This window comes from Macaca fascicularis, chromosome 4 (assembly GCF_037993035.2).
Source record: "Macaca fascicularis isolate 582-1 chromosome 4, T2T-MFA8v1.1".
NCBI lineage: Eukaryota > Metazoa > Chordata > Mammalia > Primates > Cercopithecidae > Macaca > Macaca fascicularis.
Window position 1 is genome coordinate 123,722,285 of NC_088378.1, and position 18,572 is coordinate 123,740,856.

Genomic DNA, 18,572 nt, shown 5'->3' on the forward strand with positions numbered 1-18,572 from the left:
TCTCTACTGAAAATACAAAAATCAGCCAGGTGTGAGGGCGGGTGCCATAATCTCAGTTACTCAGGAGGCTGAGGCAGGAGAATTGCTTGAACCCGGGAGGCAGAGGTTGCAGGGAGCTGAAATCTTGCCACTGCGCTATGGCCTGAATAAAAGAGTCAGACTCTGTCTCAAAAAAAAAAAAAAAAGAAAAAAGAAAAACTTCTCTTTAGACCTAACTAAAGAGTCACCAGAGAGTTTTCCTACAGCAACATTAGATGCAATTACAATATGGAAGCTCACATTAGAAGAGTAGGAGTTTGGAAAAATGTTCTTACAGGTAGGCTGGAGCTGGTTCTCAGAGAAGATCCATCTAACTTTAGAAGTCATCTTTATTTGTTGGAGAATGATCACTAGAGGTTCAAACGGAATTATAACCAGTTCTGAGTGCTCCCCACCTCAATGAAGACTGATATCAGTTTTGTTTGGTAACAATAATTTTTTTTAATTTAAAACATTTAAATATTCACTCTGGCAGACCTGCACTACCATGACCATGAAGAACTTTCATGATCTTTATCCTTTTCATATGGCTCAATTGCAAATAGCAGAACTTACCAAATCATTGTTAAATGGGGATATGTTAGCAAGCTGCCATATATGTTTTCCTTATTGTTACACAATGCTTCCAATGGCTTTCATTTGGAAAGAGGTCTCCCCATCAGCATCCCATCAGACTTGTGGAGCACTCAAAACACACACACACACACACACACACACACACACACACACCCCTATTATTTCTATTCATCTCCCTTCTTGAATTTTTCTCCCAGTTTTTCCTCTGTCAAACTCTTTTTTACCCTTAGGAATTCTCTCTCTTTTATTTCAAAAAACTGTGCCAAAGGAAATATTAGTCATCTAATAATGTCCCGAGTGAGTTACTTATTATATTATTCTAATACAGTGTGCAAATATGTACTAATGTAATTTAGGGAAATCATGACCCAAGTGTGGCAGTCAGATTTTGGAACATTAAGTTAAAAATGTACTTTGGACAATAGTATACCAGCTCTGTATACCAGCGAGCTAATCTCTACTGAGGGGAAAAAAAAGCAATTATAAACTTTAAATACACAACTACCTCTTCGTAGTTCACAGGGGTTTCTGTCTCTATTCATGTTATCCCATCAGCCTAGACTGTCATTAACATCATCCTCTGCCTAAACCTTTTGAAGCTTTCCCTGATCCCTCAGAAAGAATCAGCTGCATTTTCACAGTACACGGCATACAGCCCTACTTAGTAAGAACAAAATTCCTCTTTGTGTATTAGCTAACTGCATGTAAAACGAGTCCAGAACTTGAATGGAGTTGTTCTTAAAACAAGCAGTGGCCTCAGGTGAGAATGAAAGATTTTGGTGGGAAAATGATACAGACGCAAAGAACAGTTAGGACTGGGTACTGGGAAATAATATAATGTAGTTCTAATCATCATTCAGAGGGGCACGTCACATTTATATGTGATCCATGCATCACCTGAATTGGTGGGCCACCAGTGTCTTTGGAGTGGACACTGGTGTATCAGTTTGAGGTGGATGACTTGAATTGGTGGATGACTCTCTGAGTAAGGGTGGAACTTCAGGGAGTAAAATACTATTTGAAAAAGCTACAGAGAAAGTTGGGACTTCTTTCAAGAGAGCAGATGCTCAAAAAACGGTTCCAGCCTCAGAATGGAAACCAAAGTGAAAAGTAAGAAACCAAGACAGAAAACACTGCAGAGATTGGAAAACAGACACTCCATGGTTGACTGACCTCTGGACAGAGTGGCAAGAGTAATCCTAAATCCCACTTTTTGGTTGGTAGCAATCCAGTTCTTTGAATGAGTTATATAGGTAGTTACCTATCTGAATAGATGGCTAGAGAGATACAATATATAGATAAATATATACATACACACACACACAAACATACATAAGCCTGGAAGATAATAAACAAATGACTGGAATAAATACTTGAAGTTGTTAACAGCAGTTTTCTGTGTCGTGGGATTATGGAATAATTTGTTTCACCACTATTTTTCATCTTTCCCAAATTTTCCTTGGAAATGTGTCCTGATTTTATAATCAGAAACAGATAATTAAGTATGTGTGTGTGTGAGTGAGTATACTATTTCTTTTCTCTTTTGACTAAACTAGTAATTTTCAACTGAGGCCAAATTTGCCTCACAGACAGCATTTGACAATGTCTGAAGAAATGTTTGGTTGTTGCAACTGTGGGGTGTGCAACTGGCATCTAGTAGGTAGTGGAATGGTGCTAAACATCCTCCAAAGTTTGTGACAGTCCCCGACAACAAAGAATTTTCCAGTCCAAAGAGTCAATAGTGCCAGGTTGGGAAACCTGGATTAAAGAAATGAAACTTTTATTAAACTTTTATCTCTCTATACAACTAATTCCATTGATACTATACACAGTTATTTCATATTAATTAAGCTTATTTTTAAATCTAAAATCCTAACAATATCTACCATTTTAATAAATATAGACATTCTATATGCATTAGCAAGAGCTTAAAATAAATAAGCTGTTTTCACAACAGTATATTTTCTCATTATATGACAATAGAAGTAATATCTACAAAAAGAAAAAATCACTCTGACATATTATCTTCTTAACTCATGCTCTTGTTTCTTTATTTTTAGGGAAGTATTGATGGCTTTGTTACAAGTGCCAATATAATTTTTTAGGCATATATCCCTATTTTAAAAGCAGTTGCATTAGAAACTATAATATTGGTCTCAGAATTAAGTGAAAATGACTTCCTGGACAGACAGTTGTTGGAAAGATTGTGTTTCTTGTTTACCTTTATATCTTATATATCTGCTAGCAAAAGTTCTTATATAACAAACTCTAAATAAATATATATTGGATTGAATGAAAGTAAATAGTGTATAACTCTTCTGGATATGGTCGATATTTATATAGGTATAAAGATGTATAATAAATTTTAGAATAAGTAATAAAAATGTTCATTTTTGGACCCATCTAGAATCAAGAATTACAGTTTATTTAATTCAATAAGAAGTTAATGGTCATCTTTGGGGCATCTATCACTTTACCAGATGTCCTGCAGAGTATAAAAGTAAGATAAAATGCATTCTCTAGCCATGAAGAATTTGCAATCCAACCAAGAGATAGAACATATCTTGAGAAAACCATTTAATTCCAGAGCAAAACAGCACATGGTTGAGGGCCAAAAGGAGTGACTAATTAGTGCAATAAAAATTTAAGGAATATATATATATATATATATATCTGACTGGAATCATTAGAAATGGATTTACAGCAAAGAGGAGAAATGAACTGATCCTTAACAGACCAATGAATAGAATTTTAATATGACCAGAATTGAGGAAAGTATTTTAAGGGACAGAAAATATCATAAACGAAGCTAAGAAGATAAGACTAATCAGGAACATGCACACAGGGCAGTGAAAGACAATTACCTTGGCTGGAGCAGGCAATAAATTTGAACTGCTAGTAAATGGGCAGATTATTGTGACAGTCCAATGAGTGAATATCAGTAGGAAAATCCTATACAATTCTATAAAATATCAAAACATACGAGTAGAATGAAACATAACATCTCCAAAGAAAGTTTGGAAATTGTATTTTCAGTCTCGACCACATTTAAAGTGATTACCTAATCTAATATGGTTTAGTATCATCTTCCTACACCTGTAGGCCTTTGTACTACATAAAGCAAAAATCTGGCCTACATAATGTACCTAATGTTCCATAAAAATGACCACTATCAAAGGCAGCCAAATTTAGCTGTAGCTCTATGTAGCCTTTCCCCACCTTGTGACTACAAAGATAGCAGGAGTCCTCATTTCTGAGGAGAGGTGCTCTCATTAAATAATTATTTTAATTACCTTAACCCTTATTCTAACATTGTGTTTTAGTCAAGAGAATAATAGAGCAAGTACTGTATTCTGTCTCTTCAAGGAGTTTTGCCGAAGATAGGAATGAACAATTAACATTGTTAAGAATCATTAGACTAAATTTAATACACATATGTTGAGCTCATAAAATACAAGAAGGAACAGTTCATTACCTCCAAATGGAAAAAATAAATGCCTTTTACCTAAATGCAGTTTACACGAACCTTTCTACTTGCTATGATAAACTTATCTTTCCTGATTGGAGACCCATAAGAGACAGCTCTGAAGAATAAATAGGCTTTACATTTGAGGTAAAAAGAATTCCAATGCCTAGCTTCCTTTAGTAACTATTAATAATTAATAAAAACTACCAAAAGTTTGGCCAATGTGTCTTTAAAAATCAAACATTTGCATTAAATACACTTAAGTCTGTAAATACTACAGCTATGAAGCAAGAATTCTTAGATCATCTTAAAAGAGGTTTTTGGTAAATGTTAGCTGACCTATGAAACGTTGTTGGTTAGGAATGGATTCAGCTGCAAGTAACAGCCTTACCTACAATGGCTTAGCCAAATGGAGATTTGGTTTTCTTAAAAGAGAATTCCAAAAGGAGGCAGACAAGAACTCTTACTAGTGGCTTCATTATACTATTTCAAACAAAGTGTCCTCTGGTTTTCTAACAAGTATCCTTAGATAACTTTCAGTTACATTGCATTGTCCAGAACTATGTCACGTGAACCACCTCTAGTTGAAAGCTAGGCTGGGAAATAATATTTTTAAGGATGTAATTGTAGTCTCAAATAAAAGAAAGAGAAGAATTACATAGGTCAGTTAGCAAAAGCTATCGGCAGTGCAAATTCAGAGCGATTGCAGTAAGACCCTAGCTATCGTATATTTATTAGAGCACTACTAAGTAAATTAAATTTGTAACACCTAACTCCAATATCTAAGTGCCACACAGAAATCCATGTTCCAGGTTTTCATAAACTAAGTCATTTTGTGCCTTTCAGGTATGTCTTTGTCTAATGGATTTCTTGGAGAACAGCCCAAGCACAGCTTGTATCCATTCACAGAAAAGGTTCCTATGTAGTATTGCTATTCCCACAAAGGCAAGAGTGATCTATGAAGATTTCCACTCACTCAGAAAGCTACCAATTGACATATTGTGGATGGTCCTTGATAGGTCCAATTCAGGGAAGTGAAAAAAGGGAAAATTGCAGATATGGTATAATACCTTTATTTACCCAGCTGCTTTCTTCTTTTGCTAGTAAGAAAGTGGTAGCATCTTAAGAGCTGTGAAATTCCTCAAAATTACAGCTCAGTAGCTACTAGAGTCTGGTATACAGTGGGTGTTCAAGTAATATTTGTTGACTAGGCCTTTTGCCTACTTACTCTTATCAAAAGATATGCAAACATTGGTTTAAAACAAGCATTCTTCATTTACTTTAATGAAGCAGTCAGAAGTATTTAGTCAACATCCATCTCACGTGAATCAGAGCTCTATGAGTAGCCCAAAGGAAGTGCTTGCTAAGATTTTCACCCCGAAGGTCTTGCCCTGTCTTTTACGTGATGTGGCAGATTTTTTTTTTCTTTTCTTTTTACTCACATCCAGAGCTAATTAATCAAGTCTGTGGAAATTGGTTTCTAAGCCATTTGGCCACCAAAGAGATTATCAACATTATAAAATCAGTTTAGAGCCATTTTTAATTGTTTAACATCCTTTTAAATCAGCATATAAATCAGCTTGAAACAAAAGTTAGGAACTGTCAGTCAATGAATCAGCTAACCAAGCACTTGACATGATGTTAAGGGTCATTTGAAGGCACACAGATAACAGCCCCTGCCCTTGACAACTTACTGTCTATTTAGGAAGACAATATGTGTTCAGGGGAAAAACTCATGTAATAATGTAACATTATATTTACAATTTGTCATATTAATAGAACAGACAGTACATGTTTCATTTTTCCCAGAATATCAATAAATTTGGGCTTTGCTAAAGTGAAACAGGGACCGAATGTATCCTGTCCATAACTCAACTTCTGAGGCCCTGATAGGAGGATCACAGCCCTTTGAAGATTAGAGTATAAAGTGCCGTTTAGCATACATAAACTATAAGGAATTCACTTGAGCCATAGGAGGAAATAAAAATAATTATTATTTTCTTTTTTTAAAACATTAGGTCATGGAACTAAAGGAGTGTTTGAGCTTCTGTCTGGATGGCGGAGAACCAAAGAGAACTTGCCCTTCAAAGACAGGATAGCAGATGCCTATTCTGATGTGATGGTCACCTATACCATGACCAGCTCCCTGTACTTCATCACTTTTGGCATGGGTGCCAGCCCATTCACAAACATAGAGGCTGTGAAGGTCTTCTGTCAAAACATGTGTGTCTCCATTCTGTTGAACTACTTCTACATTTTCTCCTTCTTTGGCTCCTGTCTGGTCTTTGCTGGCCAACTAGAGCAAAACCGCTACCACAGCATCTTTTGCTGTAAGATCCCTTCTGCAGAATACCTGGATCGCAAACCTGTGTGGTTCCAGACAGTGATGAGTGATGGGCATCAACAGACGTCCCATCATGAGACGAACCCCTACCAGCACCACTTCATTCAACACTTTCTCCGTGAACATTATAATGAATGGATTACCAATATATATGTGAAGCCATTTGTTGTCATCCTCTATCTCATTTATGCCTCCTTCTCCTTCATGGGGTGCTTACAGATCAGTGACGGAGCCAACATCATCAATCTACTAGCCAGTGATTCGCCAAGTGTTTCCTATGCCATGGTTCAGCAGAAATATTTCAGCAACTATAGCCCTGTGATAGGATTCTATGTCTATGAGCCCCTAGAGTACTGGAACAGCAGCGTCCAGGAGGACCTAAGAAGACTCTGTAGTGGATTCACTGCTGTGTCCTGGGTGGAGCAGTACTACCAGTTCCTGAAAGTCAGCAACATCAGTGCCAATAACAAAAGTGACTTCATTAGTGTCCTGCAAAGCGCATTTTTAAAAAAGCCAGAATTCCAGCATTTTCGAAATGATATCATCTTCTCCAAGGCAGGGGATGAAAGCAATATCATTGCTTCTCGCTTGTATCTGGTGGCCAGGACTAGCAGAGACAAGCAGAAAGAAGTCATAGAAGTGTTGGAAAAGCTGAGGCCCCTATCCCTCTCAAAGAGCATCCGATTCATCGTGTTCAACCCCTCCTTTGTCTTCATGGACCATTACAGCTTGTCTGTCACAGTGCCTGTTCTGATTGCAGGCTTTGGTGTACTCCTGGTGTTAATCCTGACTTTTTTCCTAGTGATCCACCCTCTGGGAAACTTCTGGCTAATTCTTAGCGTCACCTCAATTGAGCTGGGCGTTCTGGGCTTAATGACATTATGGAACGTCGACATGGATTGCATTTCTATCTTGTGCCTTATCTACACCTTGAATTTCGCCATTGACCACTGTGCACCACTGCTTTACACATTTGTACTAGCAACTGAGCACACCCGAACACAATGTATAAAAAGCTCCCTACAAGAGCATGGGACAGCCATTTTGCAAAATGTTACTTCTTTTCTTATTGGGTTAGTCCCCCTTCTATTTGTGCCTTCGAACCTGACCTTCACACTGTTCAAATGCTTGCTGCTCACTGGGGGTTGCACACTTCTGCACTGTTTTGTTATTTTACCTGTGTTCCTAACGTTTTTCCCCCCTTCCAAAAAGCACCACAAGAAAAAGAAACGTGCCAAGCGAAAGGAGAGAGAGGAAATTGAATGCATAGAAATTCAAGAGAACCCAGATCACGTCACCACAGTCTGAGGGGTATAGACCAATGGATTATTTTTCTTTTCCAGTATTGCACAATGATGCAGGGCAAGTAAAGCTCAGACCTCAGCTGCTTGGGCTGGCCAGGGGTAACAAGGCAAGTCAGATCAAGAGTGCATTATTCATGACACTTCAAGGTGTCTGTTTCTTGAGGGGGGAAGAGGGAATAAAAAAAGAGGAAAAAGTTATTTGCAACCCTGTTCTCCTCTAAAAACAAGTTTCTGGATGTAATCTGAGAGATCTTCCAAGGAATGGATGAATCAATGGAGTGTTGAGATAGAAGGCCAAAAGAACCAGCTGCTTTTAAAAATAAAATGCTTAGGAGTGATGGAGAAGCAAGGAAAGGTGTCCTTCAAATAGGGGGAAAGACACAGGAAATGTGCCATGGCACTTTTCATGCTTGTTTTTTGAACAGGTTGGTCAAAGGAAACCTATGCACTTGGGAAGTACATATTTAATACTGTCTAAACCAAAGGACTTCCCAATCCATTTTATGTGTACATATATATGTATATATCCCATATATACATATACTTAGACTTGTCTTTAGTGTACATTGACGTTTATGTGGAGGGAGGTGTCCATTTGCAGATAGGCTGGCCTTTCCCTAGAAAGTCAAATCAACCTTAGCCAAATATATAGATTCATTAATAGCCATTCTAAATCAACCCAAGTGTCTCAGCAGTAAGAGTGCCATTCAACTGTGAGATAAGGAAAATAAACAGAGATGTGAGTTCATTAGATTATGCATATCATGTCAGCAGTCATCTAGACTTTTGCTTTGGATGACTTCGCAAAAAAAAAACCACAAAAGGCATTTGAATTAATAACCACATGGACAAGGTTTACAGTTTTATATTAGAAATAAATAGCTGATATGGATTTTCATTGGCTTTTACTGTGTTTGGAAGGCTGATATGACTGCTTTCAGTGAGCTCACCCAACTGCAAATGAGCACTTACACAGATTATCCATATATGTGTCTAAGGGTGCACAAGTATGTGTATGTGAGTTGGGATACTCCATAGTTACACTGTTCTTATTTTAAATAGGGAAAATAACTGCTGTGGAATATAGTTAATTAACACAGGAGAAATGAGACATAACTAGGAAACTCATAGAGCAAAATAGAATAAAATGGACCATACCCACTCATCACACGCCATTTACTGGTTCTTAGTGTAAGGAAACTATTCTAATCCTATAAACTCTAGTGAATTCCTTGCATTAGTATTTGGAACATAACCCAGGCCATGATCACTACAGTGGTGGTCACTATACCTACTGCAGTATCATTTGTAGCTTCTTGCAATAGCGTTGCTCTTGTTACCTGGAAAGTGCTCCTCAGTTGGCCCACCTCCTAGGGTGATCACAGCTCTCCATGGGTGGCATATTAATTGTAACCGCTGCTGAATTCTTTCTCAAACAAAAGTACTGAAGTAAAGGTTTTCATTAAGTTAAAGTTTAAAACTACTTCCAAGCAGATGGACTCAGCCTGTTGGGTGCTTACTTGGACTAATGCTGTGTTTCCTGTCACAGAAGATTACTAGAAAATGCCTTTTCCCATGCCAAGCAGTAACATAATTTATTTCCAGGTAGGACAGAATAAATGTCCAATGATTATAAAATCTGCTAGTAAGCTTTTACCTAGAAGAAAGCTACTGTTTCCCATCAACTTTGGTTCTATTGGTTCTATGTTTTAATCAAATTAATAATAATATCTAAAATAACGAAACTCCTTGACTCAATTATGTTCAGAAAAAAGATACAAACAATTCCATTCTCGTTATAGTCGCTGGAAATGAAGTTGATAGACTAATGAAGTAACAAAACAAGTATACTTAGACATATAGCTTTCCAGGATATAAAGGGGAAAAGGAATAGACCCCAAAATGAAAACATTTAAGTAGTATTTCATTTATTAAATGGAGTTTGTTTTGTTTTACCTTGAGGTAATTAGGTTACAACAGGAAATGATGTATGTCTTCTCCATTGTGTCAATTTCACTGCAATATCTATAGATTTAAGCATGGAAAATTATTACCCATAACCATAGGGTTGTTGCTTTTACATTATTTGTAAAGTCATGTTACAAATACTCCTAGTCTTTTGCCTCATGAATTGCTGTACTAGAATGAACTGGTATTTCATACAAGTAGCCTCCAGACCATTATCTCATATCCGAAGTAGAAGTTTCTGAGGAAGTTTTTGGCTTAGGTTTCAATTTTTTGTTTGAGTGGGGGTTTTGTGGTAGGGGTGCAGGGAGGAGGAGAATTCCTCTTACAGATTACTCATCATTTGTAAAGATTTTTATTTTTTGGCATCCCTTTCAAAATATGGGAGATAATCACTGAGAAAGTTAATTAACTATCACTCCTTCCCTTTATGTGCCATGCTCCACTCATTCACCTATGTTTTAAAAGATTGGCTGTTGGGGTTGGTTTTTTTCTTGGTTCCTATAGACATTCTGCATGCAAAGAAGATTGGCAGGCTGATTTACAGAGAAAGAAGCAAGCATGCCAGTTGTCAAATGCACATGGAGGAAATGGCGTATGCTGCCAAACGGCCAGGGCAGATCTAATATTATGTTTCCATCCAGATAATCTGTTTGGATAGGGAAGAACAGTTCTTCTTTTTTAGTTTATGTCTTCAAGAATCAAAGTGTCTAAGATAAATATGAATTTCTCATTGTTCGAGTGACTAGAGGGCATTTTGGAAGGAATGTTATCTTTTCCAGGACACTGTAGTACTCTTTAGAGAACTGTAGCAATAATTTACTGAAATGGAATTATTTGTTCTGGAAGAATTAATATACCACCTAAAATGTCTTATCTCAGTACTAGGAAGTAATTTAATCCTAAAAAGCATCTAACAGAGCATCATCTGACCTCCCAACCTCACTGTGAAACAGATGTTTCCAAGAATTCCATTTCCTAAATACTAAGATACATCCTAAGATATGAGATCATGATTTGCAAGTCACCCCCAACCCCAACCTTTTTTGGTAGCTTGTGTGCACCTCTCCCTAGTTTTTCAAATTTACACTCATTGTTTTGTTCATTTGTGAGGTACTAATGCCATTCAAATTAGGAACTTATCTATTGTCAGCAGATGACCAGTTAACTCCTAGAAGAGAAGAAATTTGTGGGAAATATGTCAACTTTGTTTAACATTTTATTTAATTGAAACATGTATGCCCTTAAAGTAAGATGTTATAAAGTTTGAAAAAACTACTACTTTTCTATATTTAAACTGGAATGTGGATTTATTTCCTTCCATCAGAATTTAAATTTGAATTAGAAAATGCCATGTGAACTCCACTCTCTTTGATGTTAATAAACTTCAAAGAGGTACTCACCTAAATTACAGAAAGAGATCAGCTAAAAGTTAGATTCTTAACCGCTTATGGTTAAAGGTAATCATACCTTAGAGTTAGACCAAGCTTAATTCTTTTTAATGAAAGTCATGTTTAGATGTCTTCCCAGGAATTCTTGCAGTGACTCTGAACCTCTTTGAAGGTTGTGCATGAGTATTCTGTGAAAGAACTATACTCCTCTATTGTTGTATCATGTAAGTGGCTCTTTCCTATTTGATTCCCATTTATTTCCACAGAATTTAGGTTTTTACCTTGTGAGGTGAGAAGAATAATGATGACAAATGAAGTTTTATGATGCTATTATAGTTATTCTTGAATGTTGAATTCAAGAGAGTAAAAGCTTTGTCCATTTTGTAATTATCGCACTTTCCCATAATAAGCTAATCCTTCTAGGCTTGTGGTTAGAGCTAGGGATGAACTATTGCCATTCAGAATTACATGTATTTTTATAAGTTGACTGTAAATATCATCATTACAGTCACATATTTTTATGACCAAATAGTTATGAATGCACGGCACTATGCATGCATTGCTATTAATAGTGCATAGGTTATTAAAGACACTATTTTCAGGGTTATTACAACTTTTATTAAAATTTCTTACATCAACTATTCATAAATGCCTCATGGCTTTTGGTCTTAAGGGCCTAAAGCCTACAGAAAGTTCCATCCCCAGGTAAGCAATTTAAGAATTGCCTTCCCTGGGTATCAGTAACAGCCACCTCTTCTAGAATGACCTTTGGAAAATCTCAGAAGCGAAATCTGGCTTCCAGGTAAAGGGCCTAGCATATTCTGTATTGGTTAGTCAATAAACATAATTTTATGTCTTGTGTTTGCTAATCTTATGCTGAAGCAGAAAATATAATGCCATGAGACTGGCATTGAGATACTGTCTCTTAGAGATTGGAGAAGTCAACAATTTGCTTGGCATCCTACCACAGGGATCTTTCTGTTCAGTCTGGTTTGTTGGTGTCTGTGAATGATATTGGCAATCTTTGCAAAAGTGAATCTGAAAACTGTTACTTACTCCAAAAGAGCCTCAGAGGCACTTTTCTTCCCTTTAAAAACAAAAAACAAACAAACAAACAAAAAAGGGTTTTAGCTCTTTCTGTATTACCAAAATTTTGTGACAATTTTATGACATTGACTCGAAACATATTTATGGCTGAATTGGTATGCCCTTGCTATTTCCCCATCTTCAATCTCAATATAAATTTGAACATCATCACTGTGGTGCAGACCTTTATGGTAATATTTTAAATCAATGATCTGCAGATATATTGTATAGGGAAAAATCAAGGTTTTTACTGCTTTGTCTACAAAATAACTGCAATGATATTGACTCAAGTGAAAGCAGCAAAATCGTAAGTGAGGGCAACAAAGCCACATTGCATGAGGTCCAGCAGAGGAGGGACTGTGTATGGGTATAGTAGCAGTAAATTACCTTGATTTCTCAACTAAAGGACTAAGATTAATCCACCATCACGTTTTACTTAGGGAGCACAAGAGGTGGTGTTCTGTGTTTGAAGTGTTGTGGAGTTAGATCAGGCGACATTTGAAATGACACTGGAAGGATATTGAGAGATGAGCCCACATCTCAGAAATCAAGATGTCTGTAAGTAGGTGTGATAGAACAAGTGGAATAATACCACATATTCTGTGATTTAGAATACAGCAGAGAGAATCATGTAGTGTTGCACAACTACAGATTCTCAACTGCTAGCAAACTTGATCATAGGCAAATACATCGCACTTGAAGACTGGGTTCTCACTTGTCAGATTCATAACCTAATCTTTGCAGTGGGAGGTGCTCCTGAATTTCCAAGCACAAAGGAAGAGCCATAGACCCTTTGTTAGTGAAAGTGAAAAGCTAGGGAGACTATTTGTAAAGAAGCTTAATGTAAGCACCGAGATAAACTTCATTCATTCCCAGAGTGGCTCTCATCATTGACTGGATTTTGTGAGTCTTTGAGTCATAATGAACGCTTTTTATGATACTTAATTTCTGATACTTTTTTTCATACTTAATGAGGACCTCCCTATTGCTGATAGAGAAGCCACCTGCTTTTCTCATAAAATGGAAAACAATTCAAAAGAGCAATATATAGGGTTAAGAATATATTTATAGTATAGCTTGCTAGTCTACAAATCACATTTTATGTCTTCTGCATCTCTAAAGATGTCAAAATTAAATTGGAGTGCACCTTAAACTGAAAACCTCTATAAGGCAGATATTTTTAATATAATGAAGTATTTATAAAGAAAACCATCACTGATTTTGCACTATCTTAAATTACAGAAAGCCAGCTTCTACTATTTTTCCCCAGTTGAAAATTTCCCTTAAGAAAGATCTCACAGGTCATGGTAATTATAAAATCTTAATAATCAGAAAGAAACTTTAGGAACAGAGTAGGAATCATCCACTGATGGTGTGTGATTCCTGGTGTGTATGTTTTTATTGAACTTATCTGAGCTGAGGTTTTTAGAAGTCATTTGCAACTGAGCTCTGGTTTCCCAACAGCGAATGGCATGGTCCAATATAGGAGCATTACGGTTTTCTTTCCCTCTATTGCCACAGTTCGTAGAGTAAGCACATTACCCACAGGGCTCTGTCAAACCAGTGGGGGAAAAAATCTACTGCTTTGGAAGATTACATTGAAGAATTTCCTAGGAATAAGTAGGAGAGACTCTCATGGATGAAAGATTAGTGATGTTTAATAAAAATGTATAATTTTCATTGCTATACAAATTTAGCTTATATTTTCAGTAGAGGCAGTCTACAGTATGTTATGGGGAGCATTTAAATTATCTAATGTAATATGGTTACTAGAATCTCTCCCTGGACACTGAAATACCTTCTATCATTTTATCTGATGAATTCACTGGTTGTTGCTAGCAACACTGATAGAGCTGGGGGGTAAAAAAGAACAGGCCATCATATTCTTGCATCTCCTGGTACAGTCTGTAGCATCTATTTTCAAGTAGAATAACGAAATCTGGCATCTTTTCTTCACAAACATAAATGTGCTACAAACTGATAAATTAGACCTTAAACTGGTCAATGCAAATATCCCAAAGTTTTAGTAGAGTTTAAGCAACAACTTTATTATACTTTCCTGTTAATTGTGCATATTTTTCAGCAATAGACTTTTTTGCTCTTAACTAGGAAATCTGTCACAGATTGAAAAGGGCAGAGATCTCTCCAAGCTACCTCATAAGGGTATTTAAAGACAAAATAGCACACAATCTTTGATTAAATGGCAATATAGTAAAGCCACAAAGCAATATTATTTATCACCTTTCCTTGATGCTTATTCACTTTATCAAATTAGACAAGGCAAAATGTAAAATGAGCACTGCTATATGCAGTCCCACTTACACATTCTGGTTAACGTAATATTCATTAATATGAAATCTCTCAGGGCAGTTGTTAGTTGTTTCTCTACAGATATCCCAGAGCACAAAAATTGACTGAGAAAGAGAGTAATCTGACTTTGATTAGAGGCAGCGGTCTACCTAGTAAGATGCACAAATAATCTGTGAATAATTTCAGAAAAATTCCAAGTGCATTTCACTTATCACTTTTCTTGGAGGAAAAAAATCTGCTTGTGTGTTTATTTGTTTGTTTAATTATTCTAGGCAAATAGAAAGAGACAAAGTTACCATTATTTGGCATTTTACTTAAGTTTTCTTTTCCTCTGGAAGGCATTGCTATTATTTTCTACTAAATTAGGGTTTTTAAAACACAAGTCACTTACGGAAACATTAGCATCAATGAAAAGAAAACTCCTAGGGAGAAACAGTCTTCACCCATGCATAGACAAATTGTAGAAATGAGAGTAAAAGTTGAGCATTTTTATTTTTTTTCCTAAAACAAAAACCCACTTGTTCTTAATCCTAGCTAGATAGAATACCAATTTCTACAGCAAAGAAGGATGACTAAATGTATGAAACTATGAAACTTTGATGTATTAACACAAACGTCATGGCAAACCACCAATTCCAGATGTCTTTACCCATAAGAATATTCTTTCTAAAATACTCTATTACATGTAGCTTCATCCCATTCATGAAAACTGCCTCATTTATCACTCCCAAAATAGTACAAACAAAGCCATTATAGGTTTCTGCTCTGTAGTTCTGTACCTTGGGCTCTACAACTAAAGCTACCTTACTGAGGAAAGCTTAAAAACGAATTGTGAACAGAAATGTCAAATCTAAAAAACATTACCCAAGTTGTATTTCCATCCAAAAATATCTCCTGTGAAATAGAAGACTGCTGTGTGGCCATTTTAGATCTCACAAAGAAGAAAATATTTTAAAAGTACCTATTTTGGATCTTACTAAGAACCCAAACCAAAAGTCCTTCCAAAGTTTCCAATTCACCTGAATTTGGTCCATTATCAAAATTTACCTCTGCTTTGGTCAGTGAAAAAATAATTTGCAAACTAGATTTTTCTTAACTATATAAATAGAGACCAAGTTGTTTCTCATAGATTTGCATGTGTAAACACACATTTAATAATTAAATGAATCTCATACCTCAGTCAAGGGAAATTATGTTACAAATATTTCCTTATTCAGTTCTTCGGTTCATCATTGTTTTCATATTTTAGACACGCTGAAATACAATAATTTTAGTTAAATTGCTCAGAATTTCTCTGCATAACAAATCTATTATTTAAAGCTTAAAGGTAAAAATTTTAAGAAAAATAACAATTAAATCTTAGCTACTTGGAAAAGAAAAGTCATCAAAATTGTATTTACTACAGTGCCTCAGGCAAAGTTAAACAGAGCATTTCTGGCTATCTTGACTTTTTGTTTTAACAACAACAAAAGAAATCTAGTTCCATTAGTCACAATAATAGAAATAATTTATATATTAAAATAGCGATAAATTATACAGGTGTATATTCTAGAGTTCTTAGGGTCAAATATGAGGTCTTTTAAAATCACAATCTCAAATGCTGTAAACGCTAGGTTATTCTTAAATTCACCACACTTTTCTTCATTTTTTACTGTTAGTATTAAATGTCCCACAGAATATCGTAATATGCAACTTATTCCTCTAACCTCAGTGAGAACTTCGAGCGTGCTACGTTTTCGGGAAAGATTTTTCTAGGCTAAGAATTAAACTTCCTAAACAAAACATCTTATAGCATCACAATGTAAAGTAACATAATCTATGCTTTTTTTAGTCTTTTCTTGAATCACAAGTTCTAAAACTTATAATGTAATTTTTTTATCCTTTAAACATTCAAGAATACATACATTAAAAGTAATACTGCAGTAATATATATCAATTATCTCTCCATGGTTAAGATAAAAGATTCTGAAGCAAATACAAAATGTCTTGGCATTCCTGAGAGATATTTTTATGAATCCCTAAGTTCACAAATATCTCTAAAACACAAAAATTACTAAAGTATTACTAAAAGATTCAGCTAGCACTTTAACACCACTTAATAATTATGTTACCTTCAAATCTGAAGCAATTTATAATCGGGTCAAATAAATTCTACCTAAAATGTATCACTGCATTACATTGCATTATTGTAGTAACATTACATTAACTATAAAAATACTTGAACCAACATTTTTCTCACCATATGAGAGCTACAGAAGATGGAGACAATGAGTAAGCCAGCGGCTCCTCAGTAGCACCCAGAGATTGCTCACAAAGCACATCCCTTTGGCTGCACACTGTGCAGTTCCAAGCCAGGGCATAATTGTTCATGCGCTGTCAGCACCACTTCTAAGTCACTAAAACCAATCATGTTAAATACTGAAATATCCAAGTCCACTGTATTTTGACGAATAATGTGGTGGCATTATATGTAATGCATAGATAACCAACTTTCAAAATATTTAAGGTCACTTGATGCCAAAGTTGTACTTAAACAATTTAATATTCCACAACCCACTTCAAAAGCTTTATCTTTGCAAAGTTCTCCTCATTATTGATGTATAACGAGGAGGCGAAAGAAGTCTTAGTAATATTTCCATTTATATAGTTTGCCATATGCTTTCTTAAGAACAAGGATGCCTTTATGTCTTTCATGGAAATGTTTGGACTTATTCAATAGCCATTTTTCTGTCCAAATTTAGTATTTTAAATATTAATTTTACTCTGCTTTTTTCCTTTGTTTAAATATGTTCAACTTTCATCATTTCTAAAATAACTTTTCTTTAGAGTAATTAAAACATGTTTTCTCCTTTACATAAAAATAAGCATGGCTAGAAAGGAATTAAATAAGAATTTAGCAAAATTAAGTTGGACATGGGGAACGTATTTGCAAATACTAAATAAAGTTTGCAAAAGTACTATTTATTGTCATTTATATGTGCTTCAAGTTGAAATTCTCCACTGATTTTATTTTAAAAATGGCAACTGACATGGCAAACTATGAAGCACATAATGTCCATTTTGCGAATGTTCAATAATTATCTATTCAATGAAGAAAAATATAAAAGACTTCTCCAGCTTCTCAGTTGCCTGCTCATGACCTAATGAAAAGGAAGTTATTTAATAATTTCAATCTTTGAGAGCCCAAATTCAAAAGCTTTTGTTGTTGTTTTGTTTCATTTTCTAGAATTTTCCTATATAGCCAGTTACATAAGAGTAAGGCCCCATATAAAGGAAGAATTTAAGATTTGTTGATAATAACTGTCCTTTCCTATAAGTTGAAATGCTAGAGCCTAGAGCTATACATATATTGATAGTAAAATAAAGGAGAATGTGATCTGACGTAAAGAAAAAATTAAGAACAAAGGTCAGTGAGAAAAAATTTTAAAACAGATCTAACACTGTTGAAGAAGGAACTAAACAACTGAACTAACACCTTTTTGTTTTATTTGGTTTCTGTTCATCAGTTTAGTTTGGCTTTTAAAAAAAGAAACACATTGGAAAGTTTCAGAAAAATCCTGACATATCTAAGTCTCCAAAAGTTTGTTACTCTTTAAAAAGATAGAACTAGAAATTCAGTAACATTTTAGGATCAAGAGTTGATGTAGATGGGTTTCTGAAGTACCTCTAGATGGCTTGGGATTGTACCTATTTACTCACCACATATTTAGGAGCACCTACATTGGTCTCTGTGCTGGGCTCAGAAGAAAATATCACTAAACTCTTCATAGCTCCTGACTTTGAGCTATGTATGATCTATTGAGGAAATTTGCAGCTGGAGCATTCAAGGAAAGTGAGGAAGGAATTATGAACTAATCCACGTTGAAGAGTGGGTAAGATTCTAATAGATGGAGATGGAGGACGGGCACAGCAGTTAGGGAGAAAAAGTAAAATATACAAGGGCAGGAAAGCAGGTTGTCCAGGATGAAGGCTATAGCAGATGAGATGATAGGAACCCAGAGGAGACTGGTTACAGATGGGAATAAAAAGGAAGCACCTATTGTGAGTGGTATAATAAAGGATTGTCAGGATATGGGGAGTCATTTGGAGTT

At 35.6% G+C, this 18,572-nt stretch overlaps 1 protein-coding gene across 4 annotated transcripts in view; it reads left to right on the top strand.

Moving 5' to 3' along the window:
• Window positions 1-8,618, top strand: part of PTCHD4 (patched domain containing 4) — a 207,602-nt gene extending 198,984 nt beyond the window's left edge. For all 4 annotated transcript variants that reach the window (XM_015449331.4, XM_074037837.1, XM_015449330.4 and 1 more), the window contains one exon: window positions 6,100-8,618. In XM_015449331.4, coding sequence (XP_015304817.2) covers window positions 6,100-7,733 — 1,634 coding nt within the window. In that variant the 3' untranslated portion in view covers window positions 7,734-8,618. The remainder of the gene's footprint in view (window positions 1-6,099) is intronic.
• Window positions 8,619-18,572: the final 9,954 nt, after the last annotated feature.